Source organism: Sus scrofa, chromosome 12, assembly GCF_054392235.1.
Source record: "Sus scrofa isolate SSC_HxYL_T2T_F1_AM1 chromosome 12, Sscrofa_HxYL_maternal_Yorkshire_Landrace_v2.0, whole genome shotgun sequence".
NCBI classification, from domain to species: Eukaryota; Metazoa; Chordata; class Mammalia; order Artiodactyla; family Suidae; genus Sus; species Sus scrofa.
In genome coordinates, this window is record NC_139394.1 from 26,906,900 (window position 1) to 26,932,370 (window position 25,471).

General features: G+C 50.5%; 2 protein-coding genes across 6 annotated transcripts; one reads left to right on the top strand and one right to left on the bottom strand.

Moving 5' to 3' along the window:
* The first annotated feature begins 16 nt into the window (after nucleotides 1-16).
* EME1 (essential meiotic structure-specific endonuclease 1) lies at nucleotides 17-8,355 on the top strand. Of its 5 annotated transcripts, XM_013981014.3 has the most exons (9): nucleotides 17-66; nucleotides 1,901-2,709; nucleotides 2,793-2,920; nucleotides 4,664-4,753; nucleotides 4,847-4,968; nucleotides 5,172-5,295; nucleotides 5,518-5,633; nucleotides 7,195-7,384; nucleotides 7,627-8,355. In XM_013981014.3, exons 2-9 carry the CDS (start codon nucleotides 1,926-1,928, stop codon nucleotides 7,801-7,803), a joined length of 1,731 nt encoding a protein of 576 aa, XP_013836468.1. In that variant the 5' UTR covers nucleotides 17-66; nucleotides 1,901-1,925; the 3' UTR covers nucleotides 7,804-8,355. The 5 variants fall into 5 exon arrangements, with proteins under 5 accessions (XP_013836468.1, XP_084840949.1, XP_084840945.1 ...); XM_084984823.1 differs by lacking the exons at nucleotides 1,901-2,709; nucleotides 2,793-2,920; XM_084984821.1 differs by lacking the exons at nucleotides 17-66; nucleotides 1,901-2,709; nucleotides 2,793-2,920 and adding an exon at nucleotides 3,338-3,368.
* LRRC59 (leucine rich repeat containing 59) lies at nucleotides 8,084-24,143 on the bottom strand. Its single transcript, NM_001244951.1, is given in 7 exon segments — nucleotides 8,084-10,070; nucleotides 12,697-12,870; nucleotides 15,490-15,562; nucleotides 19,955-20,059; nucleotides 20,275-20,433; nucleotides 22,009-22,068; nucleotides 23,832-24,143. Coding segments are annotated over 7 exon segments (921 nt in total). The 5' UTR covers nucleotides 23,937-24,143; the 3' UTR covers nucleotides 8,084-9,825.
* Nucleotides 24,144-25,471: the final 1,328 nt, after the last annotated feature.

Consider the following 25,471-nt stretch of genomic DNA (forward strand, 5'->3'; position numbering starts at 1 on the left):
CGCTACGTGGAGATCTACTTCCGGGTCTTATGTGGCGGTTGAAAGAGTGGCGGGAGAGGTTGCTTGGTGAGTTTAGTCGGGCGGGCAGCCGGGTGGGCGGCCCGGTGGGGGGCGGGGTAGGGAGCTACCTTCTGAGCGGTCGGGGCCTCTACTGATCTGGTGCAGGTGGAGAGAGGCTGGAGCGCGATCAGTAGGGGCCCGCTTGCAGGGCCCCACATTCTGCCAGAGGCCACCGAGGCCCCAGCGGGGATAGGGATAAGGTCCCTCCCTAGTCGTGAAGCCTACTTTTCTGAGCACTCCTGCGTGCCAGATGCTGTTTGAAGTGCTGTAGATGTGTGACTTTTTTTTTTTTTTTTTTTTTAACTTCTCACAACCTTGTAAAATTGGTCTTGTTGTTATCCCTATTTTACTAAAAAAAAAAGCAAGGCCCAGAGAGGTTACATAGCTCATCTGGGGTCACACCTACAGTGGTAGTGAATATTTGTTCAAAGAATGATTCTTGTGCACAATTCAGCAATTGCAATCCTAGATACAAGAGAATTGAAAACATGTTCCTACAAAAAACTAGGACATGAATGTTCATGGCAGCATTATTTATAATGCCCAAAATGGGGATTCAAACAGAATGTTCACCAAGTGTGAATGGATTAACTCACACATAAGTAAGATGGCATGTTATTCAGCCATGAAATGATGATGACAACATACACATGCTACATTGTAAATGAACCTTGAAAACATTATGTTAAGTCGGTCACAGGAGTTCCCATCATGGTACAGCGGAAACAAATCTGACTAGGAACCTGAGGTTGCAGGTTCAATCCCTGGCCTCACTCAGTGGGTTAAGGATCTGGCGTTGCCGTGAGCAAGGCTTGGATCTGGCGTTGCTGTGGCTATGGTGTAGGCCAGCAGCTGTAGCCCTGATTCGACCCCTAGTCTGGGAGCCTCCATGTGCCACAGGCTCCGCCCTAAAAAGACAAAAGACCAAAAAAAAAAAAAAAAGGAGCCAGTCACAAAAGATCATGTACTGTATGATTCCATTTATGTGAAATATCAGAATAGGCAGATCCATAGAAAGAGAAGTAGATTTATGGGTGGTGGTGTTGGTGGTGGGTGGGGAGATGGGGAATGGACTGACTGCTTCATGGCTATGGGATATCTGTTTGGGGTGATGAAAACATTCTAAAATTAGTAGAGATGGTTGTACCTCCTTGCAAATGTACTAAACACCACTGAACTGTGTACACTTTAAAAGGATAAATTTTATGGTATACAAATTATATCTCACTTAAAAAGGAATAACTTTGGTATCTCTTATTTAATTTAATTAATTTATTTATTTGTCTTTTTAGGGCTACACCCATGGCACATGGAAGTTCCCACGCTAGGGGATGAATCAGAGCTGCAACTGCCAGCCTACGTCACAGCCACAGCAACACCAGATCCGAGCCACATCTGCAACCTACACCATAGGTCATGGCAATGCTGGATCCTTAACCCACTGAGCAAGTCCAGGGATCAAACCCACATCCTCATGGATACTAGTCAGGTTCTTTACTGCTGAACCAGGACAGGACTCTTGGTATCTCCATTTTAAATGCAGAGATCAGTAAAGAGGTGGCGTTGAGTCTTGTTCCTAACCCCTTAACATTTTTTAATCTTAACTTCCACTTTGTTTATACCTCACCTTGACCTTGAAAGGCTTTGAGGAGGGTTCCTGTTAGACTACAGACATAGCTGTTCTGAGTTCCAGATTGTCCATGTTGGGGCCATGTCCTAATTCTCTCTTTCTCCATTTTTCTGTGTATCATATTTATTTCCATAAAGCTTGGCCATCAAACACACTGAGTGGACTGGAATCAGTACTACAGTCTGTGTTCCATCCCTCTTTTTCTTTTAGGGAATTAATATGCTGGCATATACTGATGGCTCTGAAGGCATCACTCTCACTGGATTCCAGTGACAGTGACTCTGAGGAGTTGCCAACATTTGCCTTTCTGAAGAAGGAGCTGTTTTCAACAAAGAGGAGGCAGCCTCAGAAGGAGGAGAAGGTGGTCGTGGTTGACATCTCAGATTCTGAGGCCTCCTGTCCCCCATCACCAAAACGGAAAGATCCATCACCTGTTCCAGAGACAGCTGAAACTCTCACACAAACAGAGCCAGTCAGGGTGCTAAGCAGTGAAAGTGAGGAGGAGGAGGAGGAATTTATTCCCCTGGCTGAGAGACTGACTTGTAAGTTTTTGACCCACAAGCATCTGAGTCCTGAGGACTCCAGCTCCCCAGTTAAAAATGTTTTGGATCATCAGAATAATGGAGCATCACGTGACTGGCAAAAACAGTCCTTTCCAAAGATCCAAGGTATTCCCCTCCATGACACCGCAGGGAGGTGTGCATCAAATAACAAGGACCCTGTGATAGACAGTCCATGCCATCAGCTTCCAGCCTCCCACGCTCCTTGCTCTGCCCAGAGCTACAGCTTGACAGGCACCAAAACAAGTGCTGAGGTACCCCCGCCTCAGAAGAGAACCAAGCACAAGCAGAAGGACGGGAAGAGAGGCTCACAGGGATGCCAGCAGCGTGGACAAACAAGCCAGAAGGAAAGCACGCAGAGGCAACAGGAAAGGAAGAAGAAGGCAGCCCTGGTTAACAGGCTGAGAGCTCAGAGGCCAGAGGAATGCTTAAAGCACATTGTGGTGCAGCTGGATCCAGGTCCTCCAGGCCTCTTTCTCTACCTTTTGTGGGGTGAACTGCTTTCTGGGCCCCACTGACAGCTTCTTTCCTGTCTGTTGCAGTGCTTTTACAGATGGAAGGTGGGGGCCAGCTGCTTAGCGCCCTGCAGTCCATGGAGTGCTGCTGTGTGATTGAGGTGCAGGCTGTGCCCCGCAGCATCACGTGGAGGAGAAAGGCTGGCCCCACTGAGGTAGGGGTTTTCTGGCTGCTGTCTCTCCTCCTCCTTAGAGTTACAGGATAAATATGCTTTTATTCTAAGGATATATATCAGTCAAGGCCCTGGCAGGAAAGCAGAGGGCACACTCAACCTAGGATATTTTGAGGAAGATTTAATAAAGGGACTGCTTTCCAAGGCATGGGCGGGGTGCAAGGAAACTACAAGCAGTGGTGCCGTACCTCGGGATAATAACAGCTTTAACTTGGTTTCTCCATCTCAGGTACCATAACCATTTCAGATTGGTCCATTCCTTGTTGTGCTAGGCTGTCCTGTGCATTATAGGATGTTTAGCAGTGTCCCCAGCATCTACTCACTAGATACCTTGAGTACCTGTTCCAGTCATGACAATCGAAATGTCTCCATGGAGTTCCTGTTGTGGCTCAGCGGTTAACGAACCCAGCTAGGATCCATGAGGATGCAGGTACGATCCCTGGCCTCGCTCAGTGGGTTAAGGATCCAGCGTTGCCGTGAGCTGTATAGGTTACAGGTGTGGCTCGGATCTGGCATTGATACAGCTGTGATGTAGGCCAGCAGCTGTAGCTCCAATTGGACCCCTACCCTGGGAACCTCCATCTGCCACTGGTGCCACCCTATAAAAACAACAACGACAACAAAATGTCTCCAGATATTGCCAGACATCAACTTGTGGGGGGAAAATTCCCTGTTTCTGTCACAGTTACCCTATAAGGATGGAATTCTTACCCTACATCGCAGGTGGGGAAACTGAGGCCCTGAGAAGTTGAAAGCCTTGTTAAGACTGAGTAATGGCTGGGGTGGGGGTGGGGGAGGACCAGAACCCAGAGCTCCTCCCACTCGTGCTTTGCTATATTGTGGGTCTTGGCTTTTGCTTAGAGGGACCTAATCAGAAAACTCTGCCCAAGTCCTGCTCTCAGTTACTCTGTAACACTGTGCTGCTGTACAATTGTGGACCGTGGGGAGGCCCTGGCTTTGTTTAATTATGCCCTAGTATGGTGAAGAAGAGATGCTCTCACAGACTGAAGTTTCCCTGGTGATTATCTTTGTGACCCAAAACCTCTGTGTTTGTAAGGGCCACTCAGTTTATACTTAGCACCTACCCTCAAAGCCCAAGTTACTTTTTTTTTTTTTAAGGGCCGAACCCAGCGGTATATAGAGGTTCCCAGGCTAGGGGTCTAATCGGAGCTGTAGCCGCTGGCCTACACCATAGCCACAGCCACAGCCACGCCAGATCCGAGCCACGTCTGTGACCTACACCACAGCTCTCAGAAACACCGGATCCTTAACCCACGGAGCAAGGCCAGGGATCGAACCTGCGTCTTTATGGATGCAATTCCGTGAGCCACACGGGATTCATTTCTGCTGAGCCACAACGGGAACTCCCCAAGTTACTTATTTGTTCCAAATCCTTTGGAAGAGTTTCCTTCTCTCCATTCCCCAAGAATGTGTAGAAATCTTGGCAGTTACTTCTCAGTTCATTTCAGCTCACTAATGCTCCTTTCTTATTCATCGCCTCGGAGGTGGAGTACACTGAGGTTGAGCAGCTGAGGACTGGGAGGGACAAGCTCATGGATGACCATTTCTTGCCTCCGTGACTTCATTCCAGAAAGAAAAGAATTATGCAAAATGGACTAGGCCGATGGGGATGAATTGATTCACCCAGAAGCCCTGGGTCTCTCTCGCAGGTGCTGAGCACCTGCTGACCTGCCTCCCTCTGCTGGGTTCTGCGTCCTTTGACAGGATGGAGAGGAGAGCTGGGTGGAGGAGCCAGTGGTCCTGGCGCTGCTCCTGGCAGAGGCGTTCGTGTCCATGATCTCCAACTTCAAGCAGGTGGGCAGAGTCGATGGGGTGGGTGCTGAGACACGGGACAGAGGGCTGGCTCTAGGGGGCAGGCGTTCATGCAGTTCCTGCCCCTACACACAGGGAAGTCTGGACAGCACCGAGGAAGGGAAGGAAACACTTCGGAGCTTTGTAACTGACATCACAGCAAGGACAGCTGGGAAAGCTCTGACACTGGTGATTGTGGATCAGGAGAAATGCTTCAGGTTTGGATGTGTCCTCAAGACTTGGTGTTAAAAGGGGCAGCTCCTGGGCCAACGGGTGAATTTATTCATCCCAGATCTGAGATGGGATGCAAAAATAGTGTCCCACTGCAAAACAGTGACCCTGCAAGCCCTGGTCCAGTCATGTGACACTTTTTGTGCCTGAGCTCAGCCTAGAGCTGCCACCCTTCTTCAATTTCCTCCAGTGCTCCGAATCCTCCCAGGAGAAGAAAACAGGGAGTGGCAAATAGAGAACAGGCCAAGGAGAAGAAACAGAGGCAACCAGAGACCAACCCAGGGACCACAGTGACCAGGGTGGACGTGGAAGAGGTAAGAACTTCCGTTGCCTGAGTCAGCATGGGCACCCACACTTGCCAACCCGACTTGCTATTGATAAAGCATAATTTTGCCTCGGTACTAAGCAGGAGAGGAGGGGCCAGCCAGGCAGCCAAGGGGCTGGGGTGCAGCTTCAGCGAACAGTGAGAGATGACTGATTCCCAGCTAGTCTTTCTATATATACCCTTTCATTCCATCCTGTCTTTGTGTTTCTAGGCATTGGTGGATCTGCAGCTACACACGGAAGCCCAGGCTCGGATCGTGTGGAGCTGGAAAGAGCTGGCTGACCTCGCGTGCACATTCACAAAGGCTGTGGCTGAGGCACCGTTCAAGTGAGTGCCCCCATCAAGTCCCAGCTCCATGGCTGGGTCTTGTCCTTCGCAGTGGTTCTGGTACCCACTGCTAAGCTCTGCTCCTAGTCTGTTGTTGCTCAAGCTTGAGGCAGAAGGAGCTGATCTAACCCTGGGGATTCTTAGAGCCCTCAAATCCAGTCCTTTTAAAATGTTCTCCCTGGAGTTCCCATTATGGTTCAGTGGGTTAAGAACCTGACATAGTGCCCGTGAGGGTGCGGGTTCAATCCCTGGCCTAGCTCAGTGAGTTAAGGATCTGGAGTTGCTGCAAGCCACAGCTTACCTCACAGATGCTGCTTGGATCCATCGTGGCTGTGGCTGTGGCACAGGCCAGCAGCTGCAACTCTGATTCGATGCCTAGCCTGGGAACTTCCATTTGCTGCAGGTGTGACCATTTAAAAAAAAAAAAGTTCTCCTTTAGCTTATGTGTAAGTTTGTGTTCTGCGAATTGCTACTGGGTTACCAATGGGCCAGGTTACCAGGGGTGATTGCAGGTCAGGTCACAATGAAACAAGCCCTTGTAAAATAAATGTTTACCCTACTTAGCTAAAGGGCTGTTCATAGTCAGAATTTAAAATTAATGAGACCTCAGAGACAGTCCAGTCCAACTCCCTCATTTTACACCTGAGGGAAATGAGGGCTGAGGCGACTGACTTGTCCAAGTTCCCACTAAATTAGAAGAACTAGACTCCAAATTGCCTGATACCCAGTCCCCTGTGCCAACCCCATGTGTACCGAATCTCTGATCATCATTACAACCCGTCTCAACACAAGCAACAGTATGGTACTCTTCTGGTGATGTCTATTTATTTATCTTTTTAGAGCCACACCCGCAGCACATGGAGGTTCCCAGACTAGTGGCTGAACCGGAGCTACAGCTGCTGGCCTACACCACAGCCACAGTAATGCTGGATCCGAGCCACGTGTGCAACCTACACCACAGCTTACTGCAATGCCGGATCCTTAACCCACTGAATGAGGCCAGGGATTGAACCTGTATCCTCATGGATGCTAGTCAGATTCATGCCATGACGGGAACTCCTGGTGACTTCTCTTTTAATGAGAAGGAATAGATGTTGTTTTATTTTTTATTTATTTATTTTTTGGTCTCTTCTAGGGCCGCACCCACCGCATATGGAGGTTCCCAGGCTAGGGGTCCAATCGGAGCTATAGCTGCCGGCCTACGCCACAGCCACAGCAACTCAGGATCCGAGCTGAGTCTGCAACCTACACCACAGATCACGGCAATGCCGGATCCTTAACCCACTGAACGAGACCAGGGATCGAACCCACAACCTCATGGTTCCTAGTTGGATTCATTAACCACTATGCCACGACGGGAACTCCAGATGTCGTTTTAAAGGGAATCAGCAACTAGTACTGCTTGGGGACAGAATGAGCCGTCAAATAGGTCAGGAAGAACACTCTGCCCACCTCTTCCAAGGTGGTTTCTGATGGTTTTTAATTTTTTAAGTTCCTAGTTAAGGGGACAGGTACAGCAGAGTAATAGGTGACTTAAACAGCTGATCTGTGCTGTTTGCAGGAAACTACGGGGTCAAACTAGCTTCTCCTTCTGCCTGGAGAGTGATTGGGCTGGAGGGGCCAAGGTGGACCGCTCTGGCAGAGGGCTAGCACTGGTCTGGAGGAGACAGATTCAGCAGCTGAACCGAGTCAGCCTGGAAATGGCCAGTGCCGTTGTGGATGCCTATCCCTCCCCGCAGCTCCTGATCCAGGTATGCCATTGCAGGGGTCACTGCCCAGTATGCCATGGCCTTAGTGGATCCCCCAGGTCATTTCCGTGGCTGGCACTGGTGAGGGCCCAAGAGTGCCTTCTAAGTCGGCTGAGGTCAGAGTCAACACTGACCAGGGAGGGTGGACGGGTTCCCGTCCCTCAACCCAAGCCTTCCATCCCTTGTTTGTAGATGAGGGATGACTGTGGACGGTGTGGTGTTGACAGATCATTTCCCACTTTCAGGCTTATAAGCGGTGCTTTTCCGAGCAAGAACGCCAGAATTTGCTCGCAGACATCCAAGTGCGCCGTGGGGAAGGCGTGACAGCCACCTCCCGCCGTGTTGGGCCAGAGCTGTCTAGGCGGATCTACCTTCAGATGACAGCTTTGCAGCCAGATCTCTCTTTAGACGGTACAGACTGATGCCAGCCCCCAGGGACAAGGATGAAAAGCTGGACTTCCACCGCCCCCACCTGGGAGCATGACTACAGTGCAGGGATTAGAAGCACCCCCGGCAGCACAAGGCCAGCTCCTGCCCACAACAGGCTCTCTGAGCGTCACTATTTGTGATAGTTTCCCTGTCAGTGTGGGATGGAGGCTGAGATGCTCGCATCTGCCTTCCTCCCTTAGCACGTCGACTGCCACGTACAAACCGCCTCTACCCTGCCCCTACCAGCTCTCAAAACACGAAGGAACAAAGGCAAACCACTCAGACACGTATTTAATAATTGCAGAAATCCAAAAGAACCTCAACATCAAATCTCGAGGTCACGAGCGAACTGCCCTGGGCAGGTTGCTAGACGAGGCTGGGTGTGCGCTGGCCTGCCTCGCACCCGCCGAAGCTGCCTCCGCCAGCCAAGGAACGGGGGCCCGATCGCTATGCTGACTTCTGTCTTAATCCCCATGATGTGTACTATGCGTTTAGTTTCAATAAAGCATTTGTATCGATGGCTCTGGAGCTTGGAGGAAGACTAAGGAATGTGTAGTGATTCTGAGTAAGGTGTGGGTCTACACAGCAGAGCTACCCTTGAGGGAGAAAACAAGTCCATCCTTCCATCATTAGGACAGTCCGTCCTCTCCGTGGGCCACTAGTGCTGAAAAGCTGGAGCCCACTCTGTCCCTGAACACGACAGGGTCTTGCTCTCCCTGGGCGGAGGCAAGGAGCTTGCAATTGGGAGTTTTCCGTGAATGAGCACCATGACAGCCACTGCTGATCCCTTCGTCCAGCTGTTGTGAAAAGAGGCAAGGAGGCCAGAGAGCAAGAAAAACGCTGGATCTGGCAGACACGAGAATGGACAGTTCTGCCCCTATTGGTGCCACAGCAGCCATTAATGCACCACCTCTCAACTCCATGATGCTCCTTGTTTGCCTTCATTGTACAGGCGTAGGTACGACTAGAATCAAACAATTCTAAACCTCGGTCTCTATGAAGCTTGAGTTTTCAGTTTGCCTCTGAGGTATGTGGTCACACCAATTAGGTAACAGAGCTGTCATGGAAAATGGGGCTTTGCAAGGGTCCGTCGTCTTGTTTACTGACAATCAGGGAGTTAATGCTCTTGAATTGAGGCAAAGGGCCTGGAGCATCCCCACTTGATAGAAGCCACATAAATTGTGGCAGGACTTTGCAGGAGCTGCCCCAGACCCTCATGGCTGCGAGATTCCTATTTGTGGGTCGTGAATCTGGCGTCCATGAAACTATCTGTATTTCAGCCAAGAGACACTCAATTCTGCTGTTAAGCTGTGTGGTCTCGGGACATTATAAAGGAGGCGAAATGATGGAAAGAAAGATACCAGGGTGGGAATCCAGGTCTGCCTCAAACTAGCTGGGAGATGGTAGGCAAGTCATGGAAGGTGCAGGTTCCCCACCGACAAGGGTTCTATTGGAATGGATGGTCTTCGAGTTCCTTTCACAGCCTGAGATTTTGTATGATCATTAAAATATCTGAATGTCTGAGGTCCTTTAAAAAATAGGTTTGTCCCTCCCCCCCAATTTAGGTTAGATTTGCTGAGTATGGTGCTCCCCTCGTCCCCAGTAACACACTGCCTCCTGATCGGCCCTGGCTCCCCAGGGAGGAATGAAAGAAAGGGTTGGTGACATACAAAAGTATAAATGTAGTGACAGCTGACCTTTAGTAGAAATGAGTCTTGCCCTTACGCAGCTTTGTGTAACAACTAGAAAAGGCTATGGTTTTTCCTCTCCCAACCCAAGCCTATTCTTGTAAGCATGCAGGTAACTGTCCCCACCTCCTGCCTCTCCTTATTCCGCCAGGGAACCCTGACTAAGGAACAAAGAAGTCTTACAAAGAGGAGGTCTCAAGTACCAAACGGCAGCCATTTGACGATGGCAGGTAGGTCTGACACTAAAAAGAGGTTGTGTCCAGCAGAACCCAATTCCATAGGAATCCAAGCTCCAAGGCTGGGAGGCAGCAGTTGTTGAGGACAAGCTCACTGCTGAGAATCGGTCTGCAGGACCCACTGGACGATGTCGTGGCTGCGCAGGCCCCGGACTGCGTTGTCGTAGATGGTGTTCACGCTGGTGCACAGGGGCTGCTGCTGCAGCTCTGTCACCCGACAAGCAACCAGCCCGCCAGCCACACACAGCAGCAGCAGCAGCAGCAGCTTCAGCACAGCCCAGGACCGAGTGTGTTTCCGGGGTGGCGGCTTACGGGGGCGAGAGCCGGACTTTGATTCTGGAGGGACAGAGTCACAAGAGGTTCAGTCAGTTGGAGGAGACCTGGCCTCTACCCACCGGTGCTGGTCTCCTCCACACAGAGCGCTCACACCCGCTTCGCTGATGAAAACCTCCCAGGCCCTGGGGAAGAAAACTGTCTTCAGAGCAACCAAGCTCTTAAAAACTCTGCTCTGCAGACTGAAACATAAAGCCCTTTTCCCTTGGATCTCAGGAAGGACACTCGAAACTGGAACTCATTCTGGATGTCGCATGCAGCACACAGTCCCCACGGGCCTAAGTTCTCCTCTAACATGGCGATGATCCTGGCCCCCGGGGGTCAAGGGGAGGGGCTACCCAGAAGGCATCAAGATAGAGCCCTGCCCCTTTGGGAAACGAGTTCGAAATTCATAAATACGGTTAACATCGTTATTATTATTATTATTATTATTTGGTCTTTTTGCCATTTCTTGGGCCGCTTCCGTGGCATATGGAGGTTCCCAGGCTAGGGGTCCAATCGGAACTGTAGCTGCCAGCCTACGCCAGAGCCACAGCAACGCAGGATCCGAGCTGCGTCTGCAACCTACACCACAGCTCACGGCAACGCTGGATCGTTAACCCACTGAGCAAGGGCAGGGACCGAACCCGCAACCTCATGGTTCCTAGTCGGATTCGTTAACCACTGCGCCACAAGGGGAACTCCAACATTGTTATTATTATATAAGATGCATATTTTAAAAAGCCTGGAAGGAGTTCCCATCGTGGCTCAGGTTAATGAATCCAACTAGCATCCATGAGGATGCGGGTTCGATCCCTGGCCTCGCTCAGTGGGTTAAGGATCTGGCGTTGCCGAGAGCTGTGGTGTAGGTCGCAGCGGCGGCTCCAATCCCACATTGCTGTGGCTGCGGTGTAGGCTGGTGGCTAGAGCTCCGACTGGACCCCTAGCCTGGGAACCTCCATATGCCATGGGTGTGGCCCTAAAGAGACAACAAGACAAAATAATAAAAAATTTAAAAATTAAAAAAAAAGGAGTTCCCGTCGTGGCGCAGTGGTTAACGAATCCGACTAGGAACCATGAGGTTGCGGGTTCGGTCCCTGCCCTTGCTCAGTGGGTTAACGATCCAGCGTTGCCGTGAGCTGTGGTGTAGGTTGCAGACGCGGCTCGGATCCCGAGTTGCTGTGGCTCTGGCGTAGGCCGGTGGCTACAGCTCCGATTCAACCCCTGGCCTGGGAACCTCCATATGCCGCGGGAGCGGCCCAAGAAATAGCAACAACAACAACAACAACAACAACAACAACAACAACAAAAGACAAAAGACAAAAAAAAAAAGACAAAAAAAAAAAATTAAAAAAAAATAATAAAAAATAAAAAGCCTGGAAGACAGTATACCACATATGGCTTAACAGTGATTACTGCTGGGAACAAAGGATTACAGGTGACTGCCACCTTCTGATATAATATTTATAATTAGAAAAAAATTGGTTTTGAGATTTTTAGGCAAAATTAAAAAACAAAAAAATTCCAGGAGTTCCCTGGTGGCTCAGCAAGTTAGGTATTCAGTGTTGTCACTGCTGTGGGGCAGCCATGGCCAAAAAAAGAAGAAAAGAGGAGTTTCCGTTACAGGGCAGTGGGTTAACGATGTGGCTTGTCTCTGTGGCATTGCTGGTTCCATCCCCGGTGCAGTGGGTTAAAGATCCAGTGTTGCCACAGCTGTGGCGTAGGCCGTAGATGTGGCTGGGATTCGATCCCTGACCTGGAAACTTCCATATGCAGTGGGTACAGCCATAAAAACAAAAGAATCAACTGACTGAGCACCAACATGCCAAGAACTAACCACATGATCCTGTCACATAGGATCCTATCACTACCCTGTAAGGAGGTATGATTTTTCACTTGGACAAGGAAACAAAAATCTGGTGATGTTGGGTGACCTGCTGAAGGCCATGGGGACCAGCGGCAGGCCTCCCCTCTCTACAAAGCTCCTACCCACCTCGGGTCCCTTTCAGCCCAGAAGATACATGGCCCTCCCACATACGCGGAGCCACGTCACCACATAAATCCAAGGGGATGCATTCAAGCAAAAGACTAACATGTGTTTTTTATACAACATGGCTCCCTGAATGCAGGCCAAACGATTCCCCTGGGGTTCACCAAAGAGTGAGCTGGTCCAAAAGACAATCACAGGCAGTGCTGGCTCTACATGCAAAAGCCCAGCACGCTGTGGTGTAGGTCGCAGATACAGCTTGGATCCGGCGTTGCTGTGGCCGTGCTGTAAGTTGGCAGCTGCAGCTCCAATTCGACCCCTAGCCTGGGAACGTCCATATGCCGCGGGTGTGGCCCTAAAAAGACAAAAAAGAAAAAAAAGAATCTAACCCTTACAAAAAGTGCAACTCCCCATTCCGGGAGTGTTCTGAGCCCAAACAGCTGCACATAGCAGGGGACACCGGGGAAACAAACCAGACAGGACACCAGGAGAGTCCCCACTGCCTGGAAGCGGACCCTCTGAGTTACTCCCAGGCCTTAGAATATACAGTACCTGACACAGTTTGCAGGCTCATTCGCTCACTCACTCATCTATGCCTGCAAACATAAGCCAGTCTCCCCACCACTCCCCTGCTGCAACCCTGCAACGGAGAGAAAAACGTACTCGGGGCCTGATTTGTTTCCTTCTTCGGTTTCTTCTCCTGCTCTCGCTTGGCCGCTTTGAGGGCGTCATACTCCTTTCTCCGGCGCTCCTTCTCTTCCGCCTTCTCCCGCTTCCGCAGTTCCCGCTCCTGAGCCTCCTTAGCTCGCTGCTTGGCTTCCCACTTCTTCTCAGCCTCTACGAGAAAGCGTACCCCAAAGTGGCTTCTCTCCCACAAAACTCCAGTGTGCCTTCCCAAGTGGTCACAAGTGTGGATTCGGGCTCCCTTCCCTTATGCGCGGGTCACATATGATATATTAAAAGGCGACAGCTGTCTTTCTGCTCTCGGGGAATTAAACCCTCCCTAAAATACAATAAGCTGCTCTTAGGATTTGCTCAGTGGATTCTTATTAAGGGGTTCCTAGCCACAAGCAGCGGAGAGATTAGGCTGATATAACATGGGGGGCGGGCAGAAAGGCATGGGTGATGAGTCTGGTGCTCCTTGAGAATCAGGTACCAATTCCACGCCATTGACAACCTTGCACAACTCGAGTCTAAGGAGGAGAAACAACGGAGGTGTTGATTCTATGGGATTCCTCTCTTCCCAAGCTTTGGAAAGGAGTTCTGTCCTGGGGAGGACAAGTAAGAAGTGAGCACTCAGGGTCAGAGAGGATGGAAGCGTTGTCCTGAAAAAGTGAGACCGAGTCCACGTTTGTCAGAGGTTACCCTCGACCTCAGCTCAGGAGTCTGTTTAACATTCAGATTGAATCCGCAGCTGAAGTATGTTTACTTTCGGTACCCACCTTACAAATTACTGGGTTCTAAAAATGCATTTCCAAATTAGTTATTTGGAAGACTGAAGCACCGTTTTTCCAAAGCCATAATGCCATAGACGGTGGTTAAATGTCCTTCTGGGGCTCAAAAGCCTATTTGAACTACCATGTAGCTGAACAGTAGCACCCTTAGTACTGTAGCTTTCCACTGCTTGTCCACATCCAAACAAGCCCCAAGTTCCAGCTGGGCACTGAGACTGCCAAGAACACACTCTCCCCAGCCTTGCAAGAACACAGGCCGTCCAGAGGCGAAAGCGCCAGTGGTCAGAGTAAACACAGACAGCGCCGTGCCATGCGTGCACAGGGACACAGCTCGGATTCTGATCTCAGGGTCCGCCTATCATCAGCCCTACCCAGGTCCCTCTAACCACAGGAGTCCTCCAGGAAGCAGGCCCCAAGTCGGCCAGCTAGTTGACAGGGCACCTACTGTGTGCCAGCCCTTGTTCTGAGTGCTGGAGTGACAGCAGTGAGGACAAGCCAGGCTCTAGTGCCTAAGTTATTTGCTTTCTAGAAAAGGAGACAAACAAAAAAACATGTGAACCAACAGTACCAAAAGATGTGTGTGCCACAAAGGAAATGATCGAGGATGTGAAAGAGTGACAGGTGGGTCTGGTCTGGGTGGTTCTGAAAGGGTTAAAGTTAACCTAAGGCAACATTTGAGCAGAGACTTCGGGACCGCAAGACGTTGGAAGCCAGCTGTGCACAGATCCGAGGGAAAAGGAAACCAAGCAAAAGCCCCTAAGGTAAGACGGTAGTTGGTGTATTCAGGCGCCAGCAGAGGCTCCCGTGGCTCAAGGTAACTGCATCCTCTCCCCGGTGTGTGGAACGAAGCCAGAGAAGCGAGCGGGCCTGGGCTAGGGCGGGCCTCATGGGCCCCGTTGCTGACTTTGAATTTCATTCTGAGTTCAGCTGGAAGCCATGAGAGGGTTTTAAGCAAAGAGCAGCAGAACTAGGTTTTAAAAAGATCTCCTCCGGGGAAGGGAGGAATTGCGAGGGTGAGAATAACATATACACACTACTGTTTAAAAGAGATAATTAATGAGAACCTACTGTATAGCACAGGAAAATCTACGCAATGGTTTGTGTAATAACCCATTTGGGGGAAAAAAAAAAAAAGGATATATTTATAGGTATGACTGATTCACTTGGCCAGACACCTGAAACCGATGTAGCACTGAAGTCAATGATACTCCAATAAAATTAAAAAAAAAAAAATTAAAAATAAAAAGAGCGGAGTGCCCATTGTGGAACAGCAGAAATGAATCTGACTAGCACCCATGATGACGCAGGTTCAATCCCTGGCCTCACTCAGTGGGTTAAGGATCCGGCATTGCGGGGAGCTGTGGCATAGGTGGCAGACGAGGCTTGGATCTGGCGTGGCTGTGGCTGTGGCTGGCGGCTACAGCTCCGATTCGACCCCTAGCCTGGGAACCTCCACATGCTGCGGGTGTGGCTCTAAAAGACAAAAGTAAGTAAAAAATAATAAAAATAAAAAGATCTCCCTGGCTGCTGTGTGGAGGGGCCACAAGTATGGAGCCAGGATGCGGTACATGGCAGTCCATGGATGGAAGCTTGATTACCATGGTGACACTGGCACGGTCCACTGCTGAAGGACTGGACATGGGAGTAACACAAGAAAGGAATCAGGCTCATCCTTCCAATTTCAGTCTCGAATGACGACAGGGACGGCAATTTCCCATTACCGGGGACCCTGAGAGGGGCTGATGGAGATCTGCTTTAGCCATGTTTAATGTGAGATAGTTATGAACCTTCCAAACAGCCGACTCTGACTGGGGCTGAATGGAGAAGCCAGGACTGGAGAGACAGTCCTCGGAAGAAGATAATGCCATCCTGCCATCGCTGCCACACTGTCTCCTGCTGCTCTGCATGGCTCTGCTCCTGGATCCCAGCTCCTGAAGTGTGAGAACCAGCTGGCCGGGATAAGGACCCGGAAGGTGGTGACTCGAGGCGGACGGCCACCTACCTCTGTCTATTTCCAGCCGCCGCTGCCTCTCTCGCTCCTGATCCGCCTGCACAGCCTTCATGTGCTGCAGCACCTGCAAAGGAAGAGAAGGGCGCTGAATTACTCAAAGCACAGTCTTTGCTCGAGGGAATCTCAAGAAAGGGACTTGTTTCAGGAGCCAAGATCACGGAGGCCCTGGAAGCAGTGCAGGGCGAATGGAGTTAATCCCATCCTCGTGTCCTCACTGCACTGCAAGGGTGTGAAACACAATGCCAGCTGGCATCTGCAAAGAGCCCTGCCACTTACAGTCACTGCACACAATCCTCCCAGCGACTTCTTCTGATGAGCAGGGACAGCACTTCCTCTTGGACACTTTCCTGACCTCCTCTCCCTCCTCTGGCTGCCTCAGGCTTCCCTCTTATCTGTCTCAGCCCTGCTGTAAGTTCCCTCATGGGAGGGACTACTGTCCGCAGCTTAGCTAGTTACTCAGCACAGGTGTGATGAATGACTGACCTGGACGCCCATTTTACATTAGTTTTAAAATTGATTTATTGCTTTCTGGCTGTGCCTGCGGCATGTGCAAGCTCCCAGGGTAGGGACTGAACATGCACCACAGCAGCAGCTTGCCCAAGCTGCTGCAGGGACAAGGCTGGATCCTTAACCTGCCGTGCCGCAGGAGAACTCCTAGGTGCCCATTTCACAAATAAAGAAGAAAACCGAGGCTCTGATGTCACGTGGCTAGGAAATGACAACAGCCCAGAGGGCAGGTCTCCTGAGTTCCTGAGCCAGAGCCTGTGCCTCTTACGTCTAGTGCACAGAGGCAGGGGCGCTCTAAGAGAAAGGCATTACTTGATAAACACTGTTGCGTCTTTTTTTTTTTTCCCATTTTTTTATTATTCAAATGAATTTATCACATCTGTAGTTGTATAATGATCATAACAATCTGATTTCACAGGATTTCCATCCCACAGCCCCGGCCAACAATGTTGCTTCTTTACCTTACCTTCTGACTGCATTTATAAGAGAAGGAAACCTAAAGCATTCTAAATTCAGACAGCAAATGTTGTTACTACTGCACTAGACAACCACAGATAGACATGTATTCAAATGTAATTATTTCACTTCATGGAAACTTCTGACATGCCTGCATCTATTGCAAAAAGGGCTCAGGAGCAAGCCTGCAAAAGCTGCTTCCTCCAAGAGCCTGTCTTTTTAGGGCCGCACTCGCAGCATATGGAAGTTCCCAGGCTAGGGGCTGAATTGGAGCTACCGCTGCTGGCCTATACCATAGCCACAGCAACTTGGGATCTGAGCCACATCTGCAACCTACACCACAGCTCACAGCAATGCTGGATCCCCAACCCGCTGAGCAAGGCCAGGGATCGAACCCACATCCTCATGGATACTAGTTGGGTTTTGTTATGGCTGAGCCACGACTGGAACTCCCTCCAAGAGCCTGGTTTAAAGCCACGACGAGGCCTGTCCTGAGTAACTCAGGACCCACACCAGCTGGCACCTCTGCAAAGGAGTAAATAACATGGCTGCTCACCAAGGAGCTGCAGGCTCCGAAAGAAGGTCAAGCATGATCGGGGGAGGCAGTCCAAGTTCAAAGTCCCTGTCTCACGCTACACTCTGAATTTAAAATAAGCACCCACCATTCAGCTGGTTTTAGGTGATAGAAGCTGGCTAAATAAAGAGCTGGGATGATTACGAGATGCCCTTCTTAGCTTGGCTACAATACATCAGCAGTTATCTGAAAACGCAGCACGTTCAGAAATGGGAGCGGCTCCTCTAGAGCCAATGGAGGGTAGATTTTGTCCACCTATCCCAGGCCACAGTATGTAGCTACTAAGCACTTGGTGATTACTGCTGAAATAACAAATTACTTTTAAAAGGTGCTTTACTGGGAGTTCCCATTTTGGCTCAGTGGAAACGAATCTGACCAGTAACCATGAGGTTGGGGTTCACTCTCTGGCTCTGCTCAGTGCGTAAAGGATCCAGCATTGCCCTGAGCTGTGGTGTAGTTTGCAGACGTGGCTTGGATCCTGAGTTGCTGTGGTTGTGGTGGAGGACAGCAACTACAACTCCACTTCAACCCCTAGCCTGAGAACCTCCTCCATATGCCACGGGTGTGGCCCCCAAAAAGCAAAAAAAAAAAAAAAAAAAAGGTGCTTTGCTATGCGCCAAGCTGATTAGCTACTATGCACCCACAAACTAACTAACTCCTGGAGACAAGTAACCACACTCTGACCAGCCCACGTCACTCCTGTACATGCCTAAACAGCTCTGGTCAGTGGTGCCCACATCTGCAAATGCACTGTGCTTCCTTGAGTTTGCCTGGGAGATATCTTGGGACTACTAAAAACCTCTGCACTCAATAAAAGTTATTCTTGTAGGTCAAAAACTGGAATATCGGCAACTGCTCTGGTTCAGTATATTAGTTGAAGGAATAAATGGATAAATGAGAGGTGTTGCATGCTGAGGGCTTTTCCTATCAGAGACAGGGATGATCAGACTACATAACCTACTTCCTGGGGTTATGAGATGAAAAACACAGAGCATGTGTGACGGAGGAAGAGCAGCCAATGGTAGCTATTGTTAGCCTTTAGAACGGATGCGTTTCTTTTTTTTTTTTTTTTTTCGGTCTTTTTGTCTTTTCAGGGCCGCACCCACAGCATATGGACGTTCCCAGGCTAGGGGTCTAATCGGAGCTGTAGCTGCCAGCCTACACCACAGCCATAGCAACGCCAGATCCTTAACCCACTGAGCGAGGCCAGGGATTGAACCCGCAACCTCATGGTTTCTAGTCGGATTCGTTTCCACTGCGCCACGACGGGAACTCCCAGACACATTCTTAAAGCACCAAGTTTTCAGAAACAGGACTGTGCTGATTACTTGTACTGTTCCCAGCTGAGGGCAAACTGCTGCCTTGGCTTCTTGGAGGTACTGACGTTGTTTGTGCTTGGTTTCTTGTAACAGTGGGTGACAGGGATGATCAGACTAGCTAAAAAGCCCTAAGCTAATTACAAGAAAAGGCCATTACTACTGAGATTCGTGTAGAGACCCATCATAACACACATTTTGCTTTTTATGTAAATCTAGCATTTAAAGTTAAGTCTTTTTTAGAGTTCTCACTGTGGTGCCGTGGATTAAAAATCCAACTGCATGGAGTTCCCATCGTGGCTCAGCGGTAACAAACCCAAAGAGTATCCATGAGGACGCAGGTTTGATCCCTAGCGCCGCTCAGGGGGTTGAGGATGTGGTGTTGCCGTGACCTGTGGCATAGGTTGCAGATGTGGTTCGGATTCCGAGTTGCTGTGGCAAAGGTAGGCAGCTGCAGCTCCGACTGGATCCCTAGCCTAGGAACTTCCATATGCTGCAGGTGTGGCCCTAAAAAAAAAAAAAAAATCTGACTGCAGTGGCTCAGGTCACCGAGAGGTGCAGATTCAATCCCCAGTCTGATTCGACGCCAGTCTGGTACAGTGGGTTAAAGGATCCAGCATTGCCACAGCTGCAGCACAGGTCTCAGCTATGGATCAGATTCAGTCCCTGGCCAGGAACTTCCATGTGTCACGTGTACGGCCATCAAAAAGAAAAAAAAATAAGTCTTTTTTTGTCTACAACACCCCTAAGTACAGCCACGTAAATAAGTCACCTGGTGCTCCTCAGCTGAAAGGGCAGCAACTGTTTTAAAGCTGGAGAGAAAGGAGTCCCTGTTGTGACTCAGCAGTAACAAACCCTACTAGGAACCATGAGGATGCAGGTTTGATCCCTGGCCTCGGTCAGTGGGTTAAGGATGGAGCGTTGCTGGAAATTGTGGTGTAGGTCGCAGACGAGGCTCGTGTCCCGTGTTGCTGCGGCTGTGATGTAGGCGGGGTAGCTGTAGCTCTGATTCGACGCCTAGCCTGGGAACTCCACATGCCGAGGATGAGGCCCTAAAAAAGCAAAAAAAAAAAAAAAAAAAAAAAAAAAAGCAGCAGCAGCAGCAGTGTAAAGCATCTTCAAGGTTACTGGGCAATGTTTGCCTTCCAGGCTGCCAGTTTTACTTCCTTCCTCCTGTATCAGATGCCTCGACTGAAATCGAATGCCAGATGTGCCCAGGATGTGTCTATCTGCAAGCACAGCTATGTAAATATTAACAAAAGCTTTATTACCAACATTCCTACAATAACCATGACTCAGAAAGGCCACAGTCTCTAACCCTCTTGTTCTACTGCACTGTTGACAGGGCAATACTGGACAGTGTAAGGTCCTGGTTTCTAAGAACGGAAGTACTGCGGGAGAGCAGAAGACAGAACTGTTTGACTGCTTAGAAAGGAAACAAGAGAAATAAAGGTGTCTCTGCCTGACAGGCTCGTAGAAGACATCTCTCGGAGACCTTTGTGCTTTAAAAACACACAGGAGCCCTGGGAGGGAGAAACAAGAGGTGGCAGAGGCAAGTGCCAGGGGAACATGCGAAGGAGCCACCAGGGAGCCTCGGGCTTACCTTGTTGGCGCACTGCTTGCACTGCTTCTCATCCAGGCAATCCCCTGCCACCTTGGCCAGGACGGGATCCAGGGGGTTATCCTTCAGATCCAGCCACTTGAGGCTCTAAAGAGATGGGGCAGAGAGGCTCGTAAGCCAGACTTCATGTCAAAAGGCTCCTCGAGTGGAACAAAATGCGCAGGAAGAGAGCCCCTCTGTGTTCCAGCTGCAGGGAAATCCATCTGAGGCTGTGACAAGGTGGTCACTCCTGTTGGTCTTTCTCACAGCCACGCTCCGTCTGCCACCCCTGGCCATGGCACCCTGGGTCATGACCTGTTTACCTTGAGCTGAGCAAAGCTGACAGGCAGGGTGACCAGCCTGTTGTTGAGGAGGTCCAGGTGCTGGAGGTTGACCAGGCGGCCAAAGTCCGCCGGCAGCTGCCGCAGCTTGTTCTTACTCAGGTCCAGCTTCACCAGGTGTGTGAGGCCACAGAACTCCGACTGGGACCCAAAGAGAGAACACGAGGTCTTGAGCACACACACACACACCCAGACGTAACAGTCCAGGGGCCCCCAGGTCGGAGGCACCCAGGCGCCAATCCACCTCGAAGGAAAAGAGCAAGCACCGTTCCTGGGGTGGGCAGTGAGATGCATATGCACAGGGCTTAGCCTGAAGGAGGCACGAAGTGTGGGTTCCTTTACCCTCGGCCCTCCCTCCGACCCATCCTCCAGAACACCCTGTGGCCACCTTTCATAGGAGCTGTCCAAACATGGTGCAACCATCCGTTTTTCTAGAAAGATCATGTGCCCCGTGCGTACCTAGTGTTATTCTTTGTTGTTCTTTGCAGCACCCAGCACAGTACTTAGTACAGGTGCCCAAGGAGCATTCTCTGAGTGACTGACTCAGCGGGCTGGGGCCCATCCTACCCATATGCTGGCTCTTCTTCAGCACAGTTCAAAACATCCCTCTCGTCATTAAGCCTTTGCTCAGCCCCCAGCTGAAGGGATGCTCCACCCTCAGCTAATGAGGCACTAGCTGTGTTCTCTGGGGACCTGTAAATGCCAGTGGATCTGTACTGCAGAGGAGAGCAAGACAAATGAAGAAACTCAGACTGCAAAGTGCACTTGGGGGTGCCGAGTGACAATGTGACAAAGTGTCCGGCAGGTTGCAAGGAACGGCTGCCCTTCTTTAACTAGACACAAAATACTTCCTGGAAGAAGGGGGATCTTAGATGCTTTTTTCCAATGTTAGAAACAGTTCTTGATGAGCTGCAGGAAGATGTTACAGACAATAAGTGAGGCCCAGGAGAATGGTAAGATGGAAATGGACTAATGATCCAATGAACAACTGCCAACTTCTGGGACTTAATTCCTGAGCCAGAGCCTGACGGGGTATGGTGCAGAGTGGACCGGCCAGAGTAATGGATGGAAAAGGCAATAATGACAACAAACTTAGGCCTGACGGTGCAGGACCACCGCCATGGAGGAGAAACCAGCCCATACCCAGGAGAGGTCGAGGGGGCTGAATGACTCCTACGCTTTCACAGGTGGAGCAAAAGAAGCAGGAGAAGTTGCACAAGAAAAATCAGAAGGATTCGACTGGAAACATTATCTCAAGTAATTCAGGTGTCGGGAGGATGATATGGCAAGTCCCACAGAACTATGCTTTTTCCCATTCCCCATCAAAAGATGCACGGAGAGGCTGTTCAGAAACAGCATTCTCTCTGGAATGCAGAGCAACTTACAGAATCGTCTCTTGCCTCTTCTACTGCAATAGGGAGGTAAACTATTTCTCAAAGGAATAAAATAAGGCAGGAAAAAAAACATGACCCCAACAAGCGACTCAGCCAAATGTTCTGGTGACTTTCGTTTTTGGTGGCCTGACTTTCCCACTGTTCTTAAAGAAAGCGGCCTCTACCATGCTTCCCTTCCTACTGAGATGAACCTCCCCGCTTCTACCCCCAACACACTCCAATTTAGTGGTAGCCTGCTGGCAGGCCTATCCTGAAATTATGCCTTATGATGTAACTCCGCCAAATAAGAAGGAGAAGCATGAAGGCTCCCTGCCAGTCTTACCGGTAGAGTAGTCAGTTTATTGCAGGACAGATCCAGTATGGTGGCCTTGGAGAGGGCAGCCTAGGAAAGGGAATGAGAACAAAACGTCAGATCAACACATGGAACAATTCAGTGACATCTGCTAATGAAGCAATTTCCAGAGAAAGTCCCCACGATTAGAAAAGACCTTAAAAAAAAAAAAAAAAAAAAAAAAAAAAAAAAAAAAAAACCTCTAAAGTATAATGTTCCTGGAGACAGGAAAGGCAAAATAAGCCAGTCAGAGTCAACCAGGACAGAGAGATGAATGCAAAGAGCAGGGATTCCTTTCCAAGAAAGGAAAACAGATTCTTAGAAATTCTCCATGGCACTCCTACTATTCCCTCTAGTACTGCTCCCGATTAGGTTCAGGGCAGGGACTCTGTCAAACAGCTTTGTGATTTCCATATTCTCTAGGTCAAGGCTCTTCTCCATATACCCGTTGGCTGATCCACGACTGAATGAATGAGTACATGAGTGAGTGCAAAGTAAAATAAGGCCCTCACATCCCAGCTCTGTTTTCCCATGGGGTTCAGCTTGGAGAAGCTCAGCAAAACTAATCCTTCCGTCTCCTGGGGGCGATGTTATGTCAACCAGATGCCTGGAGTAAGTGCTTTCAGATGGCAGTCCTAGGGCCAGGCTGACACATGGCTGGCCATCTTCCTGGGGCCAGGAAGAAGGCAAATATTCGGTTAAGGATATTGGGTCAACTCTGCACTTTCCAAATGTCAGAAAGTCCCAAGAATGACATCTGACGACCTAAAAAAGTTTGAGCTATTACAATGGGAAGCACACCTTGGTAATACCTACATGTATGAGCATTTGCTACCTGCCAAGTAGTTTACATTACAATTGTATTTAGTCCTCCCAACAGCCCTATGAGATAGCAACAACTATCACCGTGTTATAAAGGAGGATAATCTAGGCTCAAAGGTTAACTAGCCTGCCAAGGGTACTAAGCCATTAAGCAATACAGCTGATCTACGAACTGGGAATCCCATTCTAACCTGGATACTACACAGCCAAGGTGGAGGGAAGACTGGGCCAAGTGCCAAAAGCAAATATGATCAGTTAGAGACAGTGACGAAAGTGCAGGTCATCCAAAGCGACGCTACTGTGGGGGATAAGGGTGGGGAACTAGGTGGGCAAAGCAAGGATGTACATTAACTTCACTTTGGCAACAAACTAGTCAGGTAATGTCCCTTGGGCCTCAGCCTGTTTTCCTGGTTGTGGGAGTGGGGGGGGGGGGGCCACCCTGGTGCAGATTCCCGCCAGTTTCAGAGTTGGGAAGAGACCTTGCCAACCAAGCAGTGACATTTCACTCTCAAGGAAGGACGCCTCAAGGCTGGGACAGCCAGCTGGGATTGGTCGCTTCCTAGAAAGGCCTGGTTCTGAGCCACACCCAGGTCTACCCGGAGGCCTACTCTGACGAGTCACTCATTCATTTGTTCATTCATTCTCCCAAAACATCAAGCAATCTCTCCGTGGGCGCCTACTCTGGGTCGGGCACGGAGCGAAGTTCCCTGAAAGCTCTTGAAATGCACGAAGATTCACTCCTGACCCGTAAAAAGCCCATGGCTACACCAGCAGCTAACCTCCCATCTTCTGGACCTGCGCCAAAGTGACACGTGTACATCCCAGGAAGAACGCTGGGGCTGGACGCGGCCTCCCCGAGGACTTAGTCCCACTTCCCCCACCTCGTTTTAAGCCATGGAAACTGAAGCTTGGGAAGGAAGGAGACCCCCCCCCCACCAGGGGCCAGCGCCAGTCGAGGACCGGCGCCTTGGGCCTCGAGGGACCGTACTGACCAGCTCCTTGACAGGGACCTCATTCAGGTCGCTGAGGCTCAGGTCCAGCTCGTTGCCGTCAAGCTTGTCGCGGAGGTTCCCGCCCTTGCTACCGGCCTTGGTCATGGTGACGCCGGCTGAACGGGTCCCGGCCCCGGGGCTCCGACGGGCAGGAGAAAGGCTGAGAAGCCGCTCGTGGACTGAGGGGACGCGCACTCAACCGACAAAGCCTACGTCCCCCGCCGCCGCAGGTGCGAGATCACCGCCGACCGTCCGCCCGCCGGCCGCACTCTGAGCCCCGCACCCCGTTCCCACCGGTGCCGCCGCGACGACGACCACTTCCGTGTCCACGTCACCTTCCGCGGCCACTGAGACAGGCTGGGCCAGAGCGGCCAGAGCATGTTCGGGAGCGCCCTCTGGCGCACAGGATGGCGCACTGCTGTCCCGGGCACGGCCGAGGGCGCCGGTTCAGGCTCTTTTTTTTTAGGGCATCCGCGGCATATGAAAGTTCTCCATGCCACAGCCACAGTAACGCGGGATCCCAGCCGTGTCTGCGACCTACACCACAACTCACTGCAACGCGAGATCCCCAACCCGCTGAGCGGGTTGGAACCCGTGTCTTCAGGAATACTAGTCGGATTGGTTTTCTCTGCGCCAGAATGGGAACTCCTGGTTCAGGCTCTTTCTGTTGCCCGCCCCCTGAGCAGCTGGGTATCCGGGTGGCGGGAAGGGCGCCGGCTGGCAGTAGCCTCAGGCAACGCCAGAAGGCAAAAAGGCTGGGGGCTGGAGTTCCCGTCGTGGCGCAGTGGTTCCGACCAGGAACCATGAGATTGCGGGTTCGGTTCCTGCCCTTGCTCAGTGGGTTAACGATCCGGCGTTGCGGTGAGCTGTGGTGTAGGTTGCAGGCGCGGCTCGGATCCTGCGTTGCTGTGGCTCTGGCCTAGGCTAGGCCGGCAGCTACAGCTCCGATTGGACCCCTGGCCTGGGAACCTCCATATGCCGCGGGAACGGCCCAAGAAATAGCAAAAAGACAAAAAAAAAAAAAAAAAAAAAAAAAAGGCTGGGGGCTGGAGGAGCTCACATCCAAAACTTACCTCACCAGATTTTCCCCATTCTTCTGGATTAGGAGCAGAAACTAGATGTCCTTCAAAATTGCTCTGTCCCCTATTTAACTAACAATCCCCAAATCATCATCATCGTCCGGAAAACTTTGCCTCTCTCTCTCACCTCCTCCTTACCTCCCCAAGCCCTGGGACCAGCAACTTACGCCTGGATTACTACTCACAGTGTCTCTACCTCTCATCCACCTCCACCCAGCTGCCCACATGATATTTCTAAAAATCTAGCCAAGTCTCTCCTTTGCTTAAAACCCTTCAAACCTCCAGCTGTCTGTAGGATATGGACCACTCTCTTTTCTAGACTGAATCCTGTGTGTTCCTGCAACTTTCTGACAAGCCCTGGCCCCAGCCAGGGATACTTCAGAGACTTCCAGTAGGTGGCATCCACACCTTCCCTGGTCTTGGAATGGCCCTGCCTTCCGACCTACCTTTGCTACCTAGCTAATTCCTAGTCCTTCAGGAAACCTTCCCTGGGGTTTATGAATCCTTAAGCAGTCACCATACATTACCTACAAACAAGCATTATAATGGTACCCGGCTGAT

Excerpts from the sequence above, each read along its gene's own strand:
- EME1 (XM_013981014.3), top strand. The coding sequence starts at position 1,926 with ATGGCTCTGAAGGCATCACTCTCACTGGATTCCAGTGACAGTGACTCT. Across the intron at positions 5,634-7,194 it reads GTGGCTGAGGCACCGTTCAA|GAAACTACGGGGTCAAACTA; the intron begins GTGAGTGCCCCC and ends TGCTGTTTGCAG. Across the intron at positions 7,385-7,626 it reads CCCCGCAGCTCCTGATCCAG|GCTTATAAGCGGTGCTTTTC; the intron begins GTATGCCATTGC and ends TCCCACTTTCAG.